At 41.3% G+C, this 26,510-nt stretch overlaps 4 protein-coding genes across 4 annotated transcripts; all 4 read left to right on the forward strand.

Moving 5' to 3' along the window:
• Window positions 1-6,066: 6,066 nt before the first annotated feature.
• On the forward strand, window positions 6,067-7,011 carry LOC310714214 (olfactory receptor 5AR1-like; the record flags this gene model as incomplete). Its single annotated transcript, XM_083519448.1, has 1 exon — window positions 6,067-7,011. The coding sequence occupies one exon, from the start codon at window positions 6,067-6,069 to the stop codon at window positions 7,009-7,011; it is 945 nt and encodes a 314-aa protein (XP_083375574.1).
• Window positions 7,012-12,714: 5,703 nt separating this feature from the next.
• On the forward strand, window positions 12,715-13,668 carry LOC310713771 (olfactory receptor 10T2-like; the record flags this gene model as incomplete). The annotated part of the gene is made up of 1 exon (XM_083518321.1): window positions 12,715-13,668. One exon carries the CDS (start codon window positions 12,715-12,717, stop codon window positions 13,666-13,668), a length of 954 nt encoding a protein of 317 aa, XP_083374447.1.
• Window positions 13,669-16,956: 3,288 nt separating this feature from the next.
• LOC310713930 (olfactory receptor 10T2-like) lies at window positions 16,957-17,910 on the forward strand (the record flags this gene model as incomplete). Its single annotated transcript, XM_083518710.1, has 1 exon — window positions 16,957-17,910. One exon carries the CDS (start codon window positions 16,957-16,959, stop codon window positions 17,908-17,910), a length of 954 nt encoding a protein of 317 aa, XP_083374836.1.
• A 5,738-nt stretch (window positions 17,911-23,648) lies between these two features.
• Window positions 23,649-24,602, forward strand: LOC310713988 (olfactory receptor 10T2-like; the record flags this gene model as incomplete). The annotated part of the gene is made up of 1 exon (XM_083518845.1): window positions 23,649-24,602. One exon carries the CDS (start codon window positions 23,649-23,651, stop codon window positions 24,600-24,602), a length of 954 nt encoding a protein of 317 aa, XP_083374971.1.
• Window positions 24,603-26,510: the final 1,908 nt, after the last annotated feature.

Below are 26,510 nucleotides of genomic sequence, written 5' to 3' on the forward strand. Positions count from 1 at the left end.
ATCTTGTACATGTAAAGTTACAGGGTTTTGCCCAAATGTAAAACTTGTTAACTTGCTTTCATTGAACTGCATTTTCCATTTTTATGTCCAGTTTTGAAGAAGTCTTTTAGAACACTGCACAATCCTTTCTTGGAATACTAATAGAACACTTGGCTACCCTGGTGAGAACCCTAAGGTACCTCTCATTTCTAGCTTGCTCGAGAGGCTATATAAAATGAGCTGTCCTTGAAGCCTTTAATCCACTGAATGCTGACCCATCAGAAAGGGGTAGAGTAGCCATGTGGTTTCCTTGGCATGCTGCTACCTGAGTAATCAGTGATTGGCACAGATAAGCAAAATCCTGGCTTCAGTGTGTGAAAAATGAGGGTGCTATTGCCCAACAAGGAGAGAGAAGGATGTATTCTGTTCATGCCCAAGAAAAAATGTTTTTGGGACATCTGTGCTAAAAGAAATATAAAATATGATGTGATGTGATGTGATGTGATGTGATGTGATGTGATGTGATGTGATGTGATGTGATGTGATATCCAGTAGAGGTGATTTTTGGTTACATAAAATGGTTTGTCCTGTTAGTTTATAGAAAAAATGTAACCCTTAGAGGAAAATCAACACCTCATAATGGATAATTGGATCATGAATACTTGGGAGAACATTCAAATAATAAAACTGGTGAACATGATAAGAGTAAAGGGAGGTACACAGGTAGATAATCATTTTGTTGAGACATGGTGCTCCTTTTATTGTATGTTTGTGGAAAATTACACAGATAAATGTTGAAACACAAATATTGTTGGGTATTTTATAAAAATGTTACGTTCTCCTATCTACAGGCTGTTTTTATTGTATTTCTTACCTATTTTTAAAATAAGTTGAATCTGTTGTAATTAATTTTAAATGTAATCATTTTTGAGAATAAAAATCTGAAAACAAGAGAAGGATAAAATAACACTTTTTTAAGAATGGTCTCCAGCGTTAGTCCAGCCCACTAAAACTAATGAACATGACAAACTTAGGTCCTTTAAGTTCAATAAGTCTACGTAGAATAAAACTAAGTTTGATACAACCAAAACCAGGAAGTTCTACCTGCACAAAAAACTTGGTGAAATAAAAAGGCATTAGCTCTTCACCTGAAGTTAAAAGAGATGGGGCCAAATGAAGAAACTAGAAAGAGGGTATTCTACAAATTGGGTGCCGCAGTAGAAAAATGGCCAGTCTTGCATCTGAACCAATCATCTTTTTGAACATAGTGGAACACATAGTAAAGCCTCTTGAAATTGAGCACAATTAGGGAACAGGATTGTGTGGAAGAAGGCTGCCCTTCAAATATGCTTCTTTGAAACCCTTTAGCACATTACAGTTAGGAAAGGACAAAATAAGCAACATCTATTCTGCCATCTGGTTTGGAATTATCTTTTCAAAGTAAACAAAGTAGCTAATGGCCCATGAAGATGTCACACTTGGGGAGGGAGGGGAATTTGACTCCACCTTCATACCATATGTTTTAAACACTATGATACTACTTTAAACAGTCATGGCATTTTCCAAAGAATTTGGGGAGCTATAATTTATTAAGGGTGCTGAGAGTTCTTGGAAGACCCCCATTCCTTCCCCAGAGCTACAGTTCCCAGAGTAGTTTGACAACCAATCCTTCTTCATGGGGAACTCTGGGAATTGTAGCTATGTCAGAGGAATAGGGGTCTCCTAAAAGCTCTTAGCACGCTATAATAATATATTATAGCTCCCAGATTAATTTGGAGAAAGCATCTTGCTTCTGCACTTCAGTGAATGCTGAAGATGCACCTTTTTGCCCTGGTCTTTGACAGCTGAAATATCCATTTTCAGAAGCCACCACATTCCTGTGATTCTATCTTTCTTTTAAATAGTGCTTGATACTAAGTGTCAAAGGATAGTCAGCAATAAGCCACACTGTGCATGCTGGAGTTCACTCTTTATTAGAAAAAACCTGTTCCACACAGGAGTGTCTGGCCTACTGGGCACAGCAACTCATCTCTGGTAGGACTTGCCCCCATGAAGCAGTTGCACAGACTGAAGTTCCTTGCCTCCTGACAGGTGCTTAAGTCCCCTCCACTCCAGGGTTTTTCCAAGTAATAGGAGACAAGGTGCACACATCACCAATCTCCCCTCTGCCCTTTTCATGCTTCTCCTGGATCTGGCAAATCTCAGCTGGGCCAGCCAGAATAAAAAGCTGGGAAGGAGACCTGAGCGAAGACTGCCTCATTCAGGTCTGCTCCCCAAGCCACACCCCCTAGGCTGCCACGCATCAGCTCATTCAAATCTAAGGATTTGGCGGGAACCCGTGAGCCTCTGCACCAGCTGAGAGGGACAACTGCATCAGGCCACCACCGCTGCTTGCTGTGGAAGCGTGGTAAGCGGCCATTCTGGCACATCTCAAACCCCTGGGAGTGATCTTCTTGCTACTAGCTAATTCATTCTTTCTTGCATCAGTTGTGTTTGAAATCTCTAAAGATGGGTTTGGGGAATATTTTTCCAGAAACCTCAGCTATTGGGGATTAATAATAAATTTCTTGGGGCATCATTACAATCTTTCCCCCAATAATTTCGTCTATAATTTGTCAACAGGAAGCAAATGGCACTGGGAATATTTGGATAGAACATCTAAATGATGCATTATTCTCGCTATAGAAATAATGGTCCCAATCCAACTAAAGCTAATTTTAATGAAGTCCCATTGAAAGCAATGGAACAAGTTCTTTCCATAGATTGAATTAATCTGCATTGTTTACTCAGGATTGCAGATTTGGGTTAGGATTCAACTAACAAATCCTTTCAGAAGAAGCCCTGCACAAGGGGTCAGCTTGCATAATGGGGCTTCCCCCACCCACCACTACCGCAAAAAAAGAAAACACACCTGGGAGGACTCCCAGAATAGCATGCTGGTGGTGAAGGCAGATTGTTCCATTTGGTAATCTCATATGCTTGTGCAGAAGGAGCAAAGAGACAAATGGAGGAATGTGCTGATTTCCGATTCCCTCAGATTCTCAGTTTTCAATCTTAATTTGGTTCTCCATAGTTCTGTAGGAAGTAGCAATTATTATTGTTGCTGCTGTTTTAAAAGAAGTCCTCATTGAACTGCATCAGTATTTTAGTGCAATTTCTTCCTAATAAACACATTAATTTTGACTAAAATACACATATTTGTAAGCAGATGTACCCACGAGAATGCATTTTTGTATGCTGTAAACCTAATGTGAATTTTATGCACACTTTCACTTAATATATGCATTTTTGTGCACAATATTTGATTGGAAAACTGCATCACAAAACTCAGAGAAGTGTGAACTTTGAATGATAGTTGTGTTTCTCCTCTAGACATATTGGTGCAAGAAGTGTGACTTAGGCCGTTTCTCATTAAAATGCAAACAAAATCAGTTTTCTCCCTCATATCTTAACACGATATCATGACATGCATCATGATGACAGACTATGCACAGCATGTTCTCATTGTGCACTTTTCAATGCGCATTCACAGAATCAAACATGCATATGAGACATCCATAGGAGCCAACTTCTAGGGGCTGAGGTCCCTTTGTCCTCTCCCCTAATAAAATATTTAACCATTGCCATTCAAATGGTGAGTGTGTACCTCATCTTGTGATGCAGGGCAGGGTTTGCTGGGCTCCCCAATATTTTATTCAAGTTGCCATCCCTATTGTGAGATTTCAGAATAATCATTCTCTCCTCTTTCTTTGTTTTCATAAATTAATCTAATTCATCCCACCATCACAAATAGTTGCTCTGTAGCTGGTATTTATATTTATTGTTCTAGCCACATGCTGTGTCATGTAATTTCCTGTTTCTCAATCCAGCACAAGTTGTAGGGCAGGGGTAGCCAATATCATGCCAACCAGACATTGCTGGAGTACAGGGGATGAGGGTGGTGCTTTGGTCTAAAGCCTCTTGGGCTTGCAGATCAGAAGGTTGGCAGTTTGAATCCCCGCAACGGGGTGAGCTCCCATTGCTCTGTCCCAGCTCCTGCCAACCTAGCAGTTAGGAAGCACACCAGTGCAAGTAGATAAATAAGTACTGCTGCGACAGGAAAGTAAATGGCATTTCTGTGCACTCTGGTTTCCGTCACGGTGTTCCGTTGTGACAGAAGCAGTTTAGTTGTGCTGGCCACACAAGCCAGAAAGCTGTCTGTGGACAGACACCATCTCCCTCGGCCTGAAAGCAAGATGAGCGCCGTAACCCCATAGTCGCCTTTGACTGGACTTAACTATCCAGGGGTCCTTTACCTTTAGCTGCTGGACTACAGCTCCCATTAGTCCCGTCAGCATAACCAATGATAAAGCATGATGGGAGTTACAGCCAACAACATCTGGAGGGTACCACATTGGCTATTCCTGATGTAGGGCATGATGCACACAAACATCATTAGGACAGAGCTGACCCTAAAGGGAAGAAATATGCATTTAAGGGGGTACATCATCACCCTTGTTGGTACAGGGCAGTTGAAGTTCATCCTAAAAGAGGAGGGGGACTCTTCATTTGCTGTCACTGAATATAAAGATAATCTTAATGAGTTTTTCTGTTTGTGGCTTTATGATTATTGCCTTGAGACCTTTCAGGGACTCTGTTTCAACGTACTTATGAAAGGAATGTTTTGCAACTCATGCTCACCTAATCCAAATCTCTTTGGGACCAAATAATGGCATCTACCTCCCTCCCTCTTTGAGGCTTCCTCCTTCTTGCTTTAAGAGCTATAAATGCACCACAGTCTTCTCATTCTGCCAGCCTTCCTATTTGAAGATTAGGATCACCATGCTATCAAAACAACCTGTGTTTGTAATCATAAGGCTTCTTTTTCTGCGTCTGTTTTAGTATGCAAGAGAATGCAAAGGAAATCTTAGTCATGTGGGAAATGCTGCAGGCAATGTTGAGGAACCTCTAGGTAAGTCAAATGTGCTATTATAAGTTTTAAGGTAATGGCAGCCTGTAAATATGAATCAACATCTATATGGCTCTTTTGACATCTGTAGCATAGGGAAAGGTCTCCTAACTGGGGATAGTCCTGTTCCTTGTGGCCTCTGCAAATTATTAGCTTGAGAGAGTGAATCTAACTCCAGAACAATTGCCTTTTCCTGTATTGTCTTTGCACACATTAGAGAAAAAATTGCTATGGAGAAAAGGAATGAAAAAATGAATCAATTTATTTCGGTCACTGACCAGAGTGGTATGGGGGAAACGGTGAAATGAGAAAAGATTAAGCAGCTCTATGTCACCCCCTCCATTTAAGCATGTGGCCCTTTGAAACTATTGCTGGCTGGAAAAAAATGTGAAGGGCTATATGTGTAATGGGAATTGGGGTTGCTTGTGCGTAAACTGCAAACTGCTCCAAGCTAGTCGTATAGCTAAACCTTTCCCTGGTTTGACAGCCCTTAAAAGGCGACTGTCTTAGTCACTGGCAGTATCCGTGAGTGGGCGTCTCCTAAATTTCTTCCAACATAGAAATTCTTTGACGCCCAGTCTCCTCCTAGATTCTCTGCGCGGAAGCCTTCTGCGCAGCGTGGGCGTGCCAAGCGGAGGTCCAGTGCTCTCTCCGCTGATTTCACTGGAAGAGTCTCAGAGCCTCCTCTCTGCAGTACTCTCCGCCTCTCCTTCCTCCCTGGTGTCCCCTGGATTTCCTTCCCCAGTGGAAGCTCTCTCTCTCTCCTTGCTAGTTCCCTTCCCTGCATCATTGGAGCGTCTTACCTCTCCTCTAACCTCTGATGGCAGTTCCCTGACAATATGCTATTCTGTGTTCCTTGTTATTCCTCCACTTAAATGTGTGGCCTCCAAAAACAGCCTTTGATTAAATGAGAGACGGGGGGGGAGAGAATATCACGTTACACAGGTTACATGTGTAACACCTAGAGAAAAGGTTAAGCGGCACTATGTCACCCTAGGCATGTGGCCTCATGAAACTACTGCAGTTCGAAAAAATGTGAATGATGATATGCTATTCTGTGTCATATCAAGAATGGAAATAATTCTCTTTCATCATTGTTCTCAGATTCTTGTTTACAGGTGAGAGCACACCTTACATAAATGGCAGAGGGAAACTTCACCACAATTACTGAATTTGTATTGCTGGGATTCACAGATAACCAGAATACGATGTTTGTTCTCTTCACTGTGTTCTTACTGATTTACTTGTTGATCCTGGTGGGGAACATTGGCATGGTAATATTAATCAGGGTTGACTCCAGGCTCCACACTCCCATGTATTTTTTCCTCTGCAGCCTGTCACTCTTGGATATTGGTTATTCCACTGTAATTGCTCCCAGGACACTGATTACCTTTGTGGCAGAAAGCAAAACCATTTCCTTCACTGGCTGTGCCCTGCAGTTTTTCTTCTTCTGCATTGCTGTATCCTGTGAGTGCTGCCTGCTGGGTGTGATGGCATACGATCGCTTCATTGCAATCTGTAATCCACTGTTATATACAGCTATCATGTCCAAAAAGCTCTGTTATTTGCTTGTGGCTGGTTCCTATCTAACAGGTTGTGTGAATGCAATTGTCCAGACATCATTTATATTTAATCTGTCCTTCTGTAGATCCAACATCATCAACCATTTCTTCTGTGATGTGCCCCCTATCCTAAAGCTTTCCTGCTCAGACACAGGTGTAACTGATATAATTCATTTCACCTTCTCGACAGCAATTGTATCAGTAACACTCCTGACCATTCTTGTCTCTTACACATACATTCTTGTTGCTATCCTTCGGATCAACTCAGCCGAGGGCAGACGAAAAGCCTTCTCCACCTGTGCCTCCCACCTTACAGCTGTCACCGTATTCTATGGGACAGCCATTTTCATGTACTTAAGGCCCAGTTCAAAATATTCAGTGGAGGAAGACAAAATCATCTCTGTCTTTTACACCCTTGCGATACCTATGTTGAATCCACTCATCTACAGTCTGAGAAATAAGGAGGTAAAAGAAGCTTTCAAAAGGCTGGTTGGAGGAAAGGTTGTTTCTCAGAGACAGTAACTATCATTGTCCTATGTCTGGCCAGGTCCTAGAGTCCACACATCTCCTTCCCAAAACCCGGTAAGTGATTGCTCAGCTTTGTGAAGGAAGTGGGAGGGCTCTACAACTCCACCATAGCCCTTGCATCATCTTTCCAATACCAGGTAAACCTGTGATCATAGGATGCTCAGGTGGTGATGGTGAATAAATAAATGTAGAGTGGATTTCCTCTGCTCTCCTTGCATAAGTAAAAGAAGTGTAAGATGTGAGTTACCTTTCACTAAATGCAAATAAGATGTAAGTTTTACTGACCAGTGGTTATTAAATTTACTGAAACACAGAGGATTCAGATATCTGTCTTCTATCAGAGAGGGAATGAGACACTACATTAATGTGCAACACAGAGTTTACTTTTTAACACGTAAGTGATGGAAATACTTGGCACATCTATGGGAGAGATGAATATCTCTCTTCTATCACTCGGGTGTACAACGCGTCAATCCTGAGACCCCAGTCGATCCTGGGCTTGTTTCTGTACTACTCCTTCTCTCTCCAGCCTCCTTCTTCCGAAGCCGGCTTACCATCCTTCCTGCTGCGCTCTTGGGGAATAGAGCACAGGTATTGAGGAGGGGGATGTTGCCTTCACGGAGGGAGGGAGGGACGGAGGGAGGGAGGAAGAGGAAGAGGGAGAGGGAGAGGGAGAGGGAGAGGGAGAGGGAGAGGGGAGAGAGAGAGAGAGAGAGAGAGAGAGAGAGAGAGAGAGAGAGAGAGAGAGAGAGAAGCAGTGGAGCCTCTCCCCCCCCCCCGAAAACCCCGAAAAACAGAGCTTTGCGAAAGAGGCTCTTCCTGAGCGAGGACAAATCGAGGGCTGGCAATGGGCAGGCGGCAGCGGTGGACGGTGGAGCAACGTCAAGATGTTGCCCGATGTCAGTTTTCCCTTTGGAGACTTGCTGATTTTGGAGGGTCTCCTCACTGAGGGAGAGACTGGAGGGTTCAGCACCCCCAGCCCCGTCCCACGAAAGAGGCAATTAATGGAGCAAAACAGTTTAATGTTGGAACTTCCCTTCCTCTACCAGCGAGTTGCAAAGCGGGCAACAGATCAGGGCGCATTAAAAGCAAGCGACGAATTAGTGAGATGGAAAGGATTCCAAAGTAACATCACAGGAGGCAAACACGTCTTCCTAAGCAGCGGAGGGTTTGCTAGTAGGACATTGGCATGGCCACTTCTCTTTGGTTCAGATCCTTCTGCCCCCGGAAGACAGCTGTGCACACTCATTCTGCACTTTTGTCATCCGAAGCCCCTTTCTCCCGGTCTGGGAAACCCTGACGCTGCTGGAAGGTGCTGTCAGAGGACCTCCCTAGAGCCAGTCCCCTGCGCTTGGTCCCAGAGCTGTGGGGAGCCTCAGCACCAGCAGGGGCCGGGCTGCTTGGCAGCAATGTGTCTCCACTGCCCCTTGTCACTATTGGCCAGGAAAAGTGATGGTGGCGGCGGCAGCGGGGTGGGACCAAGCAACCATCCTGCTGGCATGTTGTTTGTGTTGCTGCTGTGGTGGGGGCTTGAGGGGGGAGAGAGAGAGTGCTGCTTTAAACTCCCCCCTCCCGCGTCCAGTTAGCCACCACCTTCCACATAAGCACCCCCCTGCACGCTCTCCTCGTCCCTCCAATTCGAGTGTTAATTGGCCCTGTATTTGGCTGGTTTGGATGGTGCTGCTGCTCCCCTGAGCAGACAACACAGACGTCACTGGCCTACTTCAGAGCTTCTTCCTCTAGCCCAGCTAATACCCGGAGGAGAAGCAGCACCCCGTGAGAGCTCCGCAGCGCACTCCACTAACCAGCCAGTGACCTTCTGGGGTGGGGCGGGCGGGAGAGACCATCAGTTTGGCCCTGAGGGGGTCTAAAAGAAACACAGCTTAAAACACACGTGTTATGGGAGGGGGCGGAGAGAGTATGTTTAAGTTGAAGAATGAAAATGGGTAGATCTCTGCCATTTTTTGATACTGATCACAACCTATCTGAAGTTGGACATGCCTCTATCAGAATCTGAGATTAAGTCCTTTTCAAGTGCTCTCCTCCACACCAGTGCTCTTCAACCCTGGGTCCCCAGATGTTGTTGTACTGCAACTCTCATCATCCCTGACCATTGTCTAAACTGGCTGAGAACAATGGGAGTGCAAATTCTGGAGAGCCAAAGTTGAAGAACATTGTTCCATAGGATTGTAATCACATGAAACAGGAGAGTAGGACCACAGCTGCTGGCCATGCCTCCATCACCACATCATTAAGGGAAATGGGTGTCAAATGAAACCTTTGTATTTTCCTTATTATGGACAGAATCCCTGAAATATGAACAGTGGAAAATTGGACTGGTTGACAAGTTTAGCTACCCTACCTTTCTGCTAGATCACAACAATATCTTCCATAGAACAAGCCATTAAAATAAAGATGGCAGTGATTAAGAAGCACCTGAGGACAGCAGTATGAATGGCATACTGAGTAGTGCTGAGGGAGCTCAGAGTGATGTGGGGGACACATACACACACACACACACACACACACCAACTCTCCACGCCCGCCCCCCATGAAAAATATGGAAACAGCTCAGAACATTTCTTCTGAATAAAACCCCTGAGACGTTGAAGGTCCCAGGCTCAATCTTTGGCATCTTCATTTAGCAGGATATGTTTGCAGCTGGTGTGGCAGCCATGTGCTTGGCACAGTGGAATACTGTAAGCAGTGCTGTGGGGGTGTCATTGTTTTGGTTTGTTATTACCGTATATTATGCATTTTTGCATTTGTGTACAGTGGTACCTCAGGTTAAGTACTTAATTCGTTCTGGAGGTCCGTTCTTAACATGAAACTGTTCTTAACCCGAAGCACCACTTTAGCTAATGGGGCCTCCCGCTCCTGCTGCTGCACCGCTGCCAAGCGATTTCTGTTCTTATCCTGAAGCAAAGTTCTTAACCCGAGGTACAATTTCTGGGTTAGCAGAGTCTGTAACCTGAAGCGTATGTAACCTGAAGCGTGTGTAACCTGAGGTACCACTGTATTATAAACTGCCCTGTGAATCTCACATGAAGGACAGTATAGAAATTTAATAAATAAATAATAAAAATGGATGAAAGAAATTACCTCACCTTGTACCGTATAAGGCAGCATCCTACCAAAATATTTCAGTCATCTCAGAAACAGCTGAAAAAAATACTCTATTGTGACATGCACAAGTATATTTTCTTGCAGTATTCTTTCAGATAAATCATTCAGGTTATTATTGTAATTAACGTCTGTCAATGTTAAAAAAGCATTTGATTATGTCGTTTGGCCATTCTTATATGAGCTAGAATAGAAAATGTTAACTTCAGACACATTTTTTAAAAGTAGATAAGGGTTCTGCGTAATCAACTTTGCACTTTAGACACATTTCTAAATCTGGCTGTTTATCTGGGCTGGCCTTGAGTGACATTGTTATTTATATTAGATTGGATCCACTCAGCAAATGGAGGGGCACCTTCCAGCCATTTTACTCATTGGTGGAAGGGAGAGGAGAAAACCTTTACCAATTCCCCCTTCCCCTTTGGAGGCCTGGGCACCACCTTCCGAACTGACCCAGATAGTACTCAAATCCACTGGAGCAGATTTTCAGGGAGTACTGCCAGGAACTACTAAGGGAAGGGCAAGGGGAAAGGGTAACTAGTAAAAATTAGCTTCATGGATAGACAAGTCTCCTGAATGGACATCCACTCTGGTGATGCACCTGTTAACGAGAGCCAACAGGCTTGGAACTATTGGCAATTAATAAAGGAAACATACAGAAAGAATAAATAAGCTACTAAGGTAAAGGTAAAGGGACCCCTGACCGTTAGGTCCAGTCACAAATGACTCTGGGGTTGTGGCAAGTCATGTGGCCAGCTGCTTTTGGCAAACCAGAGCAGTGTACCGAAATGCCATTTACCTTCCCGCCAGAGCGGTACCTATTTATCTACTTGCACTTTGATGTGCTTTCAAACTGCTAGGTTGCCAGGAGCAGGGACCGAGCAATGGGAGCTCATCCCGTCGCAGGGATTTGAACCGCCGACTTTCTGATCGGCAAGCCCTAGGCTCTGTGGTTTAGACTACAGCGGCACACGCATCCCTAAATAAGCTAGTAGTTGGAACTAAAATGCACAAGTTAAGCAAATAAACAGATAAAACATGTATCACTAATCTAGCAGAAATAACAGAAAAAATTAATAGTCTCATCGGAGTTTGAACTTACTAGACTTTGGATAGACTTACTAACAAAAAATATTAACATTATTTCAGATGTTTTCAGATAAATACAGTATCAGGAAGTTGTATTAGCCAAACATGAGACAGCACTGTATAAAATATTTTCTATTTATGTATTATGTATTTATTTTATTACATTTATATCCCACCTTTCCTCTAATGAGCCCAAGGTGGCATACATACTAATCCTGCCCTGAACAGAATCAGAAATGTCTTGCAGAGCCCTAGCTCTTATCCTTGGAAAGTTTCATTCAAGGAAGAGAGACGGGTTAGATATATAGATCTTAGGTAAGAAAATAATAATTACTATTTAGGAACTATGAAAACTTTAACATGAATCACATGAACATACTATAGTCCCCCCTTTTTTTTCTTTTAAAAATGTCAAAATACTATGGAACAAGCATAATTTTGCATAGCTAATAAATTCAAACAATTCAAATTAATACTCAGCTTTATTGTCAAAACCCTTCACCTCTACCATCTACCTCCAAAGATTAATTGTTTTATTTATGTTTTGCATAGCCAACATTATCAGGGGAATATGTTCCCAAGTGATGAACCAGTCCTTGAATTAATAAGATAAAATCAAATTGGGGTAACTCACAACTGCAGTGCTGATTGCTTCTAGCCAGAGGTAAGATACTTGAAGATAGTAGCATAGCTTAATTCATTCATTCATGTATGCATCCATCCCTGCTAGTCTCCATCTTCGTTTCAGTGCTCATTTTAAAAATGTTATTGACAAACTGAACAGGAATTGCCTTTAAAGCCTGAGAGAGAAACAGAAGCTGTATAAAGAATGATTCAGTAAACTGTATTCAGTCCTACACCATCTATTAGAGTTAGATGAAGCATCTTGCTCACCTGTGTTATGTAACAAAGGCAGAGATCATTTGTTTTCAAAGTGCTACTCTGCCTAAAAATATGTGGTAGGGAGTGGTTCATTGCAGCAGGGCGGGGTGAATTTTTGGTTCTTTTCTCGTTTTAATGTGAAATGACCTACTTTGCTGTTCCTAAAACAATGCACAGACCTTCAAAATTTGCACTTCTTTGTATTTTGCAATGCAGTTCTTCATATGTGCATATTAAGGGGAAATATTCATAACCATGCAGAGAGAGAGAGAAATATACAAAGATTAATTATATTAAGCAACATCGTTTGCCAAAATATGCATGTTAGGAGAAAATGCCCAAGAATCTGCAGATAAATTTCCAAAAGGGCTTTTTTAAAATATTCAAACTGACATGGTAATATGGAATATTGCAGAAAGGGAAGATGCGAACTTTAGAGAAATTAAATGGATAAATTTCTCCAGCAATACATTTGCAATTATTCCAATGTATTTCAATACCTCAAGGCAGGGTTAATGCCAAGGGTTAGATCAGAGAGTTTTTTTTAAACTAATAAGACTTCACTCTCATTTTCCTTTCAGGTCAGATAACATTATTGGTAACATGAATAAGGGAAATGACAGCTCAGTGACTGAATTTCTCTTGCTAGGGTTTTCTGTCTTTGGAAAGAAACCAACTCTACTCTTCCTAGGTTTCTCTCTTATATATGGCACGATCCTGGTCTTCAACCTCAGCATCATGTCTGTCATCCTGTTCGACCGGACTTTACACAGCCCCATGTACTTTCTACTCTTTGCATTCTCCGCATCAGAAACCTGCACTACATTTATCACCATCCCTAAGTTGCTGGTGACCCTGGTGACAGACAGTCAATGCATTTCCTTTGACGAGTGTGCCGTGCAGATGTTTTTCATTTCTGTATTCGGAGCAAACAACTGTTTCCTGCTTGCTGCTATGGCTTATGACCGATATGTGGCTATATGCTGTCCACTTCAGTACCAGGTGCTGATGAACAAAAGGGTTTGTACCCAAATGGTAGCTGCTTCATTTGTAACTGGATGTATCATATCACTGAGTATTAATACTCTCATTTTCAGGTTACCCTTCTGTGGGCCAAATGGAATCAGGCATTTCTTTTGTGATTTCCTACCTGTGCTGACTCTGGCTTGCATTGGTGAATCGGTCTTGCACCTGACTAATATTGCAATTATTATTTTGTGTGCCATTGTTTTGCTGGGCACAGTCATGGTGATGTTTGTCTCATACCTGTACATCATTTCTGCCATCCTAAGGATCCCCTCCAGCTTAGGAAGGCAGAAAGCCTTCTCCACATGTGCCTCCCACCTCACAGTGGTGATAACACACTTTGGGTGTGCATCCTTTGTGTATTTGAGACCCAAGTCTTCCTCATCGCTAGATCAGGATACATTGATCTCAGTGACCTATGTCTTTCTAACCCCTCTACTGAACCCTGTGATTTATACCTTAAGAAACAGGGAGGTTAGAATAGCCATAAAGAAATTACTAGTGCACTCATTCTGTTCTCAGAAACTGTGAAGAGAAGGCACTTTGACATTTTTGTCAATTAGCAATCAAGTCCTGATTGAGAATGTAGTTGTTTAAGCTGTGACAGCTATTTGACATGAGAAATAAACTTGGATACGATTTAGGGTTGGGACCATGGTAAAGAAGATAAGGGTACCCCACGTCTCCCATACTCTCTGGATCCAATCCTGATCATGTCTACCAATGCCTGTCATTTTCAGTCTTCAAAATACAAGGAATGTCAAGCCAAACCTCGAACATTATGGGTAGTTTGGTCTTAGTTTTAATTAACAAAATACCGTTCTCTAATACAATTTGCTAGTCCACTGTTTCAGTATTTGTACCTGAATAAATATTTAAGTACTCAAAAAATCTGTAGGCAGTGATTTGTATTCTAAGGGTCGATATCTATTAGATCAGGGGTAGTCAATTCTCGCCCTCCAGGTATTTAGTGGACTAGAACTCTCATCAGGGTGAACTGACTGGCCAGCCATGTCCTTGGCTGTCATGGGAACTTCAGTCCCAGAAAGTGGGGAAGAGACTGGCTCAGGAGGTTCCCCTCCCTTTCTGTGATATCTGGGAGCAAAGGGGTAGAACCCTCTCCCAAGTCTGTTCTTCATCTGTCCCAAATCCCAACTTCTGAATGCTCTGTCTCCTCCTGTGACAGACCCACCATATCCCAGTTGGCACCATGGGGTCTATAACGATCGGTCAGTATGATTGCAACTATGGAGACAGAGCATAGCCATCAAGCATTAGCCATCAAGCATAGCCACACATAGCCTTTGAAACTGTCCAGGTAGGGTGCAAGAAATCTTTAGAGCTCTCCTTCTCTGGTAGGGAGGGGGGAACCTAAGATTTTAACCATTCATCCTTTACCTATCCACCTTCTCCCACCCTAGTCTCTTACAATCATTCATCCAACCACAATCCTTGGGCATACTTACTCAACCCATTTTTGACTGTACATGTCAGAACCCTCCTTGTACTCTGTATGGAGTGGCTTTTCATTGTAACATTCAAAGGTCGGTCCCACCTGGAGCAATCCAGTGTTTGTCAAAATGGAGAGGAAGTCAGGTGGTGAGGAGAGTGGGAAGTTGATGATATAGTCAGACAATCCCACCTCCATTGTCTCCCTTTCCCCCCCACTACTTATTGCCAACCACATGTTTCATTAGGGCTTAATATCCTGGTTGAACCTGGGCTAGGAGGGGGAAATGTGACAAGGTCACCAACCACATTGAGTTGTATAACCCTGATTACACCTTCTCCGGTCGGGCAGAAAGACACACTGACCACATGTTCAATTAGAGCTTAAACTGCTATCTTTTTAATTACTGCCATAATAAAACTCCTGATTAAATTTAGGGCCAAGGTTGGCTTGGGTTCAGATCTATCTCAGCCAGATTGAAGCCTAATCATTGTTCTTGAATTTATTTCACAAAATGCATGTAATGAACATTTACGGCTCCCAACCCTAATCCTGCGGAAAGCCATCTAATTAGATTTTAATTTGATCCAGACATGTTTTTGGAGGTAATGTATTCATTGTTTGATTTTATACCAATGTTATATATTTGATGTTAACTGCCCTGTGCTGTGCTGGCTCGCCAGCTGCAGCTTCGTCACGCTGGCCACATGACCTGGAAGTGTCTTCGGACGGCGCCGGCTCACGGCCTCTAGAGCGAGATGAGCACGCAACCCTAGAGTCGGACACAACTGGCCCGTACGGGCAGGGGTACCTTTACCTTTACCTTTACCTTTACCTTTACCTTTACCTTTACCTTTACCTTTACCTTTACCTTTACCTTTACTTGCCCTGAGCCCAGTCTCGGCCAGAGAGGGCAGGATATAAATAAAAGTTGTTGTTTGTTATTATTATTATTATTATTATTATTATTATTATTATTATTATTAACGTTTCAAAGTAAAAAATGAAAAACAAAGGATTCTAAACCCTCAAAGCGGTTTCTAAAACAATGGTTTAAAAAATCAGGATTGTCAAATTGGGCCTGGGCCAAATTATGAGTACTGTGCACAGAGCTAGTTTTTAACCCCATGGGCAACTGAAAAGAAAGAAAATTTATCTTTCTACAACTGAGGTGAGAAAACAGAAATTATCACTGTTAAGGATTTATTTAAAAAGACACACCATTTCAGTCTAAATAACATGACACACTATATTTTTGCATATTTTTCTTTTTAAAATGTCATAAACTTAGGGAATAAACATAATTTTAAAGAAGAAATAAATTCAAGCAATTTATATCAATATTCAGCTTTATTGACCAAAACCATCTCCTTTACCATCTAACTCCAGAGCGGAATTATTCTATCTAAGTTTTGCATACTCTGTATTATCTCGGGAATATGTTCCCAAGTGGTGAACCAGTGTTTATATTAATAGCATAGTATCAAAGTGGCGTCTCCCACAACTGGAGAGCTGCGTTATTCTAGCTGGAGGTAAGATACTAGGAGATTGTAGCATCTATCTCTTCATGCATTCAAGCTAGTCTCCATTTTATTTCAGTGCTCATTTTAAAAATGCAATTGACAAATGGGAAAGGAGTTGCTCTTAAAGCCTAAGAGAGTAAGAGAAGCTGCATGAGGAACGAGTCAGAAAATTTGCTTGTATTCAAATTGGAGCCTTTCTTCAGTCCTATACCATCTATTCAGATTAGATGAAGCATCTTCTTTACCTGTGTTATGTAACAAAGGCTAAGAAGACAGATCATTTCTTTTCAAAGTGCTACTCTTCCTCAAAATAGGTGACAGGGGATGGTTCACTGCAGGAGACAAGGGAGAAATTTGGTCCTCTTCACACTTGAATGTGAAACGACATAGTTTGCCATTGTTAAAGCAATGCAAAGGACAAAACATGCCTGTCCTTCAAAATTTCCACTTCTTTGAACTTTCCCATGCAAAAGTTGCATATTGAGGGAAGGTGCTCATAAATAGCCATATATACATGAAGCACAACATATATAGATTAATTATATTAAGCAACATTGCTTACAAATATGTAAATATTAGAAAAAAATGAATGCTAAACTGCTTATGAATTTCCAAAAGGTCTTTAAAAAAAATGCTTGAACTGGCAAGGAATTATGGCATAGTGAAGATTCAAAAAATGAGAAACTGATATAGATAGATTTGTCCAGCCATACATTTTCAGTAATTCCAATGTATTTCAAAACCTCAAGGCAGGGTTAATGTCAAGGATTAAATCAGAAACATGTTTATAAACTAATAAGACTTCACTTTCATTTTCCTTTCAGGTCAGATAACATTATTGGTAACATGAATAAGGGAAATGACAGCTCAGTGACTGAATTTCTCTTGCTGGGCTTTTCTGTCTTTGGAAGGAAACCAACTCTACTTTTCCTAGGTTTCTCTCTTATATATGGCACAATCCTGGTCTTCAACCTCACCATCATGTCTGTCATCCTGTTTGACCGGACTTTACACAGCCCCATGTACTTTCTACTCTTTGCATTCTCCGCACCAGAAACCTGCAGCACATTTGCCACCATCCCCAAGTTGTTGGTGACCCTGGTGACAGGCAGTCAATCCATTTCCTTTGTTGGGTGTGCCATGCAGCAATTTTGTTTCTTTGGATTCTCTGCAAGCAACTGTTTCCTGCTTGTTTCTATGGCATATGATCGGTATATGGCAATATGCTGCCCACTTCAGTACCATATACTGATGAACAAATGGGTTTGTACCCAAATGGTAGCTGCTTCATGTGTAACTGGATGTATCATATCACTGAGTATTAATACTCTCATTTTCAGGTTACCCTTCTGTGGGCCAAATGGAATCAGGCATTTCTTTTGTGATCTCCTACCTGTGCTAAGGCTGGCTTGCATTGATGAATCGGTCTTGCACCTGACTAACACTGCAATCATTATTTTGTGTGCCATTGTTTTGCTGGGCACAGTCATGGTGATGTTTGTCTCATACCTATACATCATTTCTGCCATCCTAAGGATCCCTTCCAGCTTAGGAAGACAGAAAGCCTTCTCCACATGTGCCTCCCACCTCACAGTGGTGATAACACACTTTGGGTGTGCATCCTTTGTGTATTTGAGACCCAAGTCTTCCTCATCGCTAGATCAGGATACTTTGATATCAGTGACTTATGTCTTTCTAACCCCTCTACTGAACCCTGTGATTTATACCTTAAGAAACAGGGAGGTTAGAATAGCCATAAAAAAGTTAGTTCTGCACTCATTCTGTTCTCAGAAACTGTGAAGAGAAGGTATTTTGACCTTTTGCCAATGCAAACATGCAACTCCTGATTGAGAATGCAGTTGTTTAAGCTGTGGCCGTTATTTGACATGAGAAATAAACTTGGATATGATTTAGGGTGGGGAACATGGTTTAGGAGATAAAGGTACCCCACTTCTCCCATACTCTCTGGTTCCAATCCTGATCATGTCCACCAATGACTGTCATTTTCAGTTTTCAAAAATACAAGGAATGTCAATCCGGACATTGAATATTAGGGGTAGTTTGGCTTTAATTTTAAATAACAACATACCGTTCCCTAATACAGTTTGCCAGTCCTCTGTTTCAGTATTTGTACCTGAATAAATATTTACTCAAAACATCTATATGTAGTAATTTGTACTCTAAGGGCTGATATCTGTTAGATCAGGAAATGTCAATGTCTTGCCCTTCAGATATTTGGTGGACTAGAACTTCCATCAGGTAGAACTGGCTGGCCTGCCATGACCTTGGCTCACATGGGAACTTCATTCTCAGACTGACTCAGGAAGATCCCCTCCCTTTCTCTGATATCTGGAAGCAAAGTGGCAGAGCCCTCTCCCAAGTCTGTTCTTCATCTATCCCAAATCCCAACTTCTGAATGCTCTGTCTCCTCCTGTGACAAACCCACCATGTCCCAGTTGGCACCATAGGGTCCATAACAATCAGTCAGTATTATTTCAACTATGGAGGCAGAGCATAGCCGTCAAGGCTAGTTGCCACATATAGCCTTCTTCTCCATGAATTTGTTGAATCATCCTTTGAAGCTGTCCAGGTAGGGTGCAAGAAGCCTTTAGAGCTCTCCTTCTCTGGTAGGGAGGGGGAAACCTAAGACCTTAACCATTCATCCTTTACCCATCTACCTTCTCCCACCCTAGTCTCTTACAATCGTTCATCCAGCCAGTCCTTGGACATACTTACTCAACCCATTTTTCACTGTACATGTTAGAACCTTCCTTGTACTCTATTTAGAGGGGCTTTTCATTTCTACATTCAAACATTCGGTATTAGCAGACTCAGTAAAACCCCAAAGTTTCATGGCCTGACCACAAAACTGGGAAGATGAGTTAAAGAGGAATCTAAAGTGTTTGTTTAAAGATAACTACACACCGGTATGGAATGGTATTAAAAGAGACTTAGAAGTGTGGGGAAGGATGTAACTATCTCTATGGGGTAGAATATCAGCAATTAAAATGAATGTGCTACCCAAAATGTTATTTTTATTTCAGTAAATCCCAATTATAAAAGGTGTTTGTAACTTTAAAGAGTGGCAAAAAGCAATAACGAAATTTATTGGGCCAGGGGGGAAAACCTAAATTGAAATTAAAATTACTTACAGATGTTAAAGAGAGAGGAGGCTTTTCCCTACCAGATTTAAAATTGTATTATGAAGCTTCTTGCCTATGCTGGTTAAGGGACTGCATACTGTTAGAAAATACATATCTACTAGATTGGAAGGGTTTGATAATAGATTTGGATGGCACACATATTTATGGTATGAGAAGGTAAAAGTTCATAAAGGTTTTCTGAACCACATAATTTGAAAATCAATCTATGAGGTGTGGAATAGATATAAGAGTTTATTGGAACGGAAAGCACCTTGGTGACTGTTGCTGCTAAAAGCGACAACTGTGAAAAAGTCAAACATGGAAGAAAAGTGGGCCACCTGTGGAGATTTGGTGATAGAGATGGAGAACCAGTGGAAATTTAAACCTTATGAGGAGATAAAAATTTTAGTAAATGATCGGTTGCATTATTGGCAAATAAATGAAGTCTTTAAAGAAGATAAAAAGAAAAACTGATTTGAATTTACAAGATCTAGGTTTGAAATGGATTTATTAAGTAATAATGTAAAAATATTGTCAAAAATGTATGTTACTTTTGGAATGGCATACGAAAGATGAAGAAGTAAAATCAGTAATGATACATTGGGCAAAAGATATTGGTCATAATATACAGTTAAAAGATTGGGAAAGATTGTGGAAAGATGGAATAAATTTTACTGCTTGCAGCTTGCTTAAAGAAAATGGAATGAAAATGATGTACAGATGGTACCTAACACCAGTGAAATTAGCAAAAATGTATAGAATAAATAATTTATGTTGGAAATGTAAAGAATAAGAGGGTACCTTTGTTATATGTGGTGGGTTTGTAAAGAGGTAAAAGCTTTCTGGGAAATGATAAATGATGAACTTTTAAAAAATGTTGAAATATACGTTTATTAAAAAAAAACAACGCCAGAAGATTTCTTATTAGGTATTGTAGGTAGAGAAATACATAAGCAGGACAAAACATTGTTTTTAAATGCAACAACTGCAGCGAGAATGTTATTAGCCCAAAGATGGGAGCAGGGGGATCTATCAACAAAAGAAGAGTGGCAGATGAAATTACTGGACTATGCCAAACTGGCAAAACTGATGGGAAAAATCCGGAACCAGCAGGATCATGTTTTTCTGAAAAATTGGAATAAATTTATGTTATATTTGAAAGACAACTGTAAACAATTAACAACGCTAGCAGGCTTATTGAAAGTTTTGTAAGGTTAATTTTATTACTTATTATGTATTGTAGTTACGGTAAGTAAGTATTACTGTATATAAGGTTATGATTTAACAGAAATAAGAAATAGAGGAAAATGCAGTATACAGAGATTAGGTTTGAAAACCATCATTCGGGGAGGAGAGAAGTCAGTCTCAGGGAGCCAAATGTTTTATTTTGCAAACATAAATGTCATGTATGAAAATGTTTGTAAAATTAATAAAATTAAATAAATAAACAAAAATCTAAAGTGTACAGGTGCTTCTTTGCTTCAACAACACTCACTCCATGAAGCTTGGAAATGCAGGAGATGATTATGGCTTTTATTCGGCCTGTGCATCTGCTCAGAGCAAATCCTTGATCCCAAACTCATTCCGGCTGAGTGAGTCAAGGCAGCCCATGATTCTCTTAGGTCAATCCCACCTGGAGCAATCCAGTGTTTGTCAAAATGGAGAGGCAGTCAGGTGATGAGGAGAGTGGGAAGGAGATGATGTAGTCAGACAATCCCACCTCCATTGTCTCCCTTTCCCCCCCACTACTTATTGCCAACCACATGTTTCATTAGGGCTTAATATCCTGGTTGAACCTGGGCTAGGAGGGGGAAATGTGACAAGGTCACCAACCACATTGAGTTGTATAACCCTGATTACACCTTCTCTGGTGGGGCGGGAAGACACACTGACCTCATGTTCAATTAGAGCTTAAACTGCTATCTTTTTAATTACGGCCTTTATAGAACTCCTGATTAAATTTAGGGCCAAGGTTGGCTTGGGTTCAGATCAATCTCAGCCAGATTGAAGCCTAATCATGATTCTTGAATTTATTTCACAAAATGCATCTACAGTGGTGCCCCGCAAGACGAATGCCTCGCAAGACGGAAAACCCGCTAGACGAAAGGGTTTTCCGTTTTTGAGCTGCTTCGCAAGACGATTTTCCCTATGGGCTTGCTTTGCAAGACGAAAACGTCTTGCAAGTGTTCCGATTTTTTTTTCGCTTTCCCCCCCTTTTTCTAAGCCACTAAGCCGCTAATAGCCTTTTAGCCGCCAATCCGCTAAGCCTTTAATAGCCGCTAAGCCTTTAATAGCCGCTAAACCGCTAATAGTGCTAATCCGCTAAGCCGCTAATAGGGTTGCTTCGCAAGACGAAAAAACCGCTAGACGAAGAGACTCGCGGAACGGATTAATTTCGTCTTGCAAGGCACCACTGTAATGAAAATTTACGACTCCCAACCCTAATCCTGCGGAAAGCCATCTAATTAGATTTTAATTTGAACCTGACTTGTTTTTAGGAGGTAGTTTAATTACTGTTTGATTTAATATCAGTGTTATATATTTGATGTTAGCTGCCCTGAGCCCAGTCATGGCCAGGGAGGGCGGGATATAAATAAAAGTCGATTATTTTTATTATTATTTCATAGTAAAAAACAAAAACAAACCCTCAAAGCAGTTTCTAAAACAATGGTTTAAAAATCAGGATTGTCAAATTGGGCCTGGGCCAAATTATGATTACTGTGCATAGCGCTAGTTTTTAAGCCCCGTGTGCTGCTCTGGTTCTCCAGAAGCGGCTTAGTCATGCTGGCCACATGACCCGGAAGCTGTACCCCGGCTCCCTCGGCCAGTAATAAAAAAAAGCGAGATGAGCGCCGCAACCCCAGAGACGGCCACGACTGGACCTAATGGTCAGGGGTCCCGTTACCTTTTTTAATTGAAAAGAAAGGCAATTTATCTGTCTATAACAGAGGTGAGAAAGCAAAAATCATCACTGTTTAGGATCTATAAAAAGACACACCATTTTGGTCTTGATAACACGACACACTATATTTTTGCATAATTTTCTTTTTAAAATGTCATAAACTTGGGGAATAAGCATAATTTTAAAGAAGAAAAAAATTCAAAACATTTATATCAATACTCAGCTTTATGGACCAAACCCATTTCCTTTACCATCTAACTCCAGAGCGATATTATTCTATCTAAGTTTTGCATACTCTGTATTATCCGAGGAATATGTTCCCAAGTGGTGAACCAGGGCTTGTATTAATAACATAGTATCAAAGTGTGGTCTCCCACAACTGCAGAGCTGCGTTCTCCTAGCTGGAGGTAAGATACTAGGAGATGGTAGCATCCATCTCTTCATACATTCAAGCTAATCTCCATTTAGTTTCAGTGCCCATTTTAAAAATGCAATTGACAAACAGGAAAGGAGTTGCTCTTAAAGCCTGAGAGAGTAACAGAAGCTGCATGAGGAACGAGTCAGAAAATTTGCTTGTATTCAAATTGGAGCCTTTCTTCAATCCTATACCATCTATTGGGATTAGATGAAGCATCTTCTTTAACTGTGTTATGTAACAAAGCCTAAAAAGACAGAGATCTCTTTTTTTTTTCAAATTGCTACTCAGTCTCAGAATAGGTGACAGGATAGTTCACTGTAAGAGACGAGGGAGAAATTTGGTCCTCTTCACGCTTGAATGTGAAACTACATAGTTTGCTACTGTTAAAGCAATGCACAGGCCAAAATATGCCTGTCCTTCAAAATTTCCACTTCTTTGAACTTCCCCATGCAAAAGCTGCATATTGAGGGAAGGTGCTCATAAATATCCATATGTATACCGTATTTTTCACTCTATAAGACGCACCCAACTATAAGACGCACCTAGTTTTTAGAGGAGGAAAACAAGAAAAAAAATATTCTGAATCAAATGTTGTTGAAGAGGCTTCGCGCGGCTATCCCTGAAACCAGAACAGCAAGAGGGATTGCTGCGCAGCCTGCATTCGCTCCATGAGACGCACACACATTTCCCCTTACTTTTTAGGAGGGAAAAAGTGCGTCTTATAGAGTTAAAAATACGGTACATGAAATACAACATATATAGATTAATTATATTAAGTAACGTTGCTTACAAATATGTGAATATTAGGAAAAAATGAATGCTAAACTGCTTATGAATTTCCAAAAGGTCTTTAAAAAGAAATACTTGAACTGGCAAGGAACTATGGCATGGTGAAGTTTTGAAAAATAAGAAACTGAAATAGATAGATTTCTCCAGCCATACATTTGCAGTAATTCCAATGTATTTCAAAACCTCAAGGCAGGGTTAATGCCAAGGGTTAGATCAGAAAGATTTTTTTAAACTAATAAGACTTCACTTTCATTTTCCTTTCAGGTCAGATAACATTATTGGTAACATGAATAAGGGAAACGACAGCTCAGTGACTGAATTTCTCTTGCTGGGCTTTTCTGTCTTTGGAAAGAAACCAACTTTACTTTTCCTAGGTTTCTCTCTTATATATGGCACGATCCTGGTCTTCAACCTCACCATCATGTCTGTCATCCTGTTTGACCGGACTTTACACAGCCCCATGTACTTTCTACTCTTTGCATTCTCCGCATCAGAAACCTGCAGCACATTTACCACCATCCCCAAGTTGCTGGTGACCCTGGTGACATGCAGTCAATCCATTTCCTTTGTTGGGTGTGCCATGCAGATGTTCTTCTTTTCTGTATTTGCAGCAAACAATTGTTGCCTGCTTGCTGCTATGGCTTACGATCGGTATGTGGCAATATGCTGCCCACTTCAGTATCAGGTACTGATGAACAAAAGAATTTGTACCCAAATGGTAGCAGCTTCATTTGTAACTGGATGTATCATAGCACTGAGTATTAATACTCTCATTTTCAGGTTACCCTTCTGTGGGCCAAATGGAATCAGGCATTTCTTTTGTGATCTCCTACCTGTGCTGACTCTGGCTTGCATTGGTGAATCGGTCTTGCACTTGACTAACATTGCAATCATTATTTTGTGTGCCATTGCTTTGCTGGGCGCAGTCTTACTGATGTTTGTCTCATACCTTTACATCATTTCTGCCATCCTAAGGATCCCTTCCAGCTTAGGAAGACAGAAAGCCTTCTCCACATGTGCCTCCCACCTCACAGTGGTGATAACACACTTTGGGTGTGCATCCTTTGTGTATTTGAGACCCAAGTCTTCCTCATCGCTAGATCAGGATACATTGATATCGGTGACTTATGTCTTTCTAACCCCTCTACTGAACCCTGTGATTTATACCTTAAGAAACAGGGACGTTAAAATAGCCATAAAGAAATTACTAGCGCACTCATTCCGTTCTCTGAAACTGTGAAGAGAAGGAATTTTGACCTGTCAATGAACATGCACGTCCTGATTGAGAATGCAGTTGTTTAAGCTGTGGCCGTTATTTGACATGAGAAATAAACTTGGATATGATTTAGGGTGGGGAACATGGTTTAGGAGATAAAGGTACCCCACTTCTCCCATACTCTCTGGTTCCAATCCTGATCATGTCCACCAATGACTGTCATCTTTAGTTTTCAAAAATACAAGGAATGTCAATCCAAATATTGAACATTATGGTTAGTTTGGCCTTAGTTTTAAATAACAACATACCGTTCTCTAATACAGTTTGCCAGTCCACTGTTTCAGTATTTGTTCCTGAATAAATATTTACTCAAAAAATCTGTACGCAGTAATTTGTACTCTAAGGGTTGGTATCTGTTAGATCAGGGAGAGTCAATGTCTTCCCTTCAGATATTTGGTGGACTAGAACTCTCATCAGGGTGAACTGACTGGCCAGCCATGTCCTTGGCTGTCATGGGTACTTCATTCTCAGAATGTGGGGAAGAGACTGACAGAGGAGGATCCCCTCCCTTTCTGTGATATCTGGGAGCAAAGGGGTAGAACCCTGTCCCAAGTCTGTTCTTCATCTGTCCCAAATCCCAACTTCTGAATGCTCTGTCTCCTCTTGTGACAGACCCACCATGTCCCACTTGGCACCATGGGGTCCATAACAATTAGTCAGCTTTCAGAATATCCTGAAGAAGGACGGGGGAAGGAACTTGATTACAAGTTACCAGGCAGAGGGCCTTCTCAGTAGTGGCGCCCACCCTGTGGAATGCCCTCCCATCAGATGTGAAGGAAATAAACAACTATCCAACTTTCAGAAGACATCTGAAGGCAGCTCTGTTTAGGGAAATTTTTAATGTTTAAAGTTTTATTCTGTTTTTAATGTTCTGTTTAAAGCCACCCAGAGGGCCTGGGGAAACCCAGCCAGATGGGCGGGGTAGAACTAATAAATTGTTGTTGTTTATTCAGTTCACACTTTAGGGTGAATCTAATTTGCACATTCCAAAACCATATTTTAGTTTTAAATGCAGTTGCTGCTTCTGTATTTTTACTGTTTACAACTAAGTTTATTATACATCACCTTGAGAGAGGTGTTTATGAGGAGATTAGTAAATTGAATTGAGATTAGTAAAGTGGTGCCTCGCAAGGCGAAAAGAATCCGTTCTGTGATTCTCTTCGTCTAGCAGTTTTTTCGTCTTGCGAAGCAAGCCCATTGATGGATTAGCGCTATTAGCGGCTTTTAGCGGCTTTTAGCGGCTTTTAGCGGCTTATTGGATCAGCTGATAAGCGGCATAGCGGCTTAGAAAAAGGGGGGAGGGAAAAAACCCCGCAGGAATTCGCAAGACATTTTCGTCTTGCGAAGCAAGCCCATAGGAGATTCGTTTTGCGAAGCACCTCCAAAACGGAAAACCCTTTCGTCTAGCGAGTTTTCCGTCTTGCGAGGCATTCGTCTTGCGGGGCACCACTGTAAATTGAATTCTGCAATGAGATTCTGCAGCCCGGTAATGTGTTCAGAACGAATATACTAGTATAAACAGTGCATAAAATGCATACATGGTACATTGTAAAATGTGTCTAGTAATCACAACTGCATTAAAAAATGTGACTATTAAGATGCATTTACACAAACAGGCTGATAAAATTTCATTGTGGACTTTTTTTATAAATTGCAAATTCATGGAAATGTGGAGTGCTGAACTTAAGATTGGAAAAATGAGAGAAAGAAATTGAAATTGACACAGAAGAATAGAAGAGAAGCATCTAGTCCAATATCCTGTTCTCACAGTGGCCAACTGCAAGCCTCGGGGAAACCAGCAAGTGGGACCTGCGCACAAGAGCCCTCTTCCCTCTTGAAGCTTCTAGCAAGTGGTATTCAGAACCATTACTG

The sequence above is a fragment of the Podarcis liolepis genome (genome assembly GCF_965112155.1).
Source record: "Podarcis liolepis genome assembly, chromosome: 1".
In the NCBI taxonomy this organism is placed as follows: domain Eukaryota; kingdom Metazoa; phylum Chordata; class Lepidosauria; order Squamata; family Lacertidae; genus Podarcis; species Podarcis liolepis.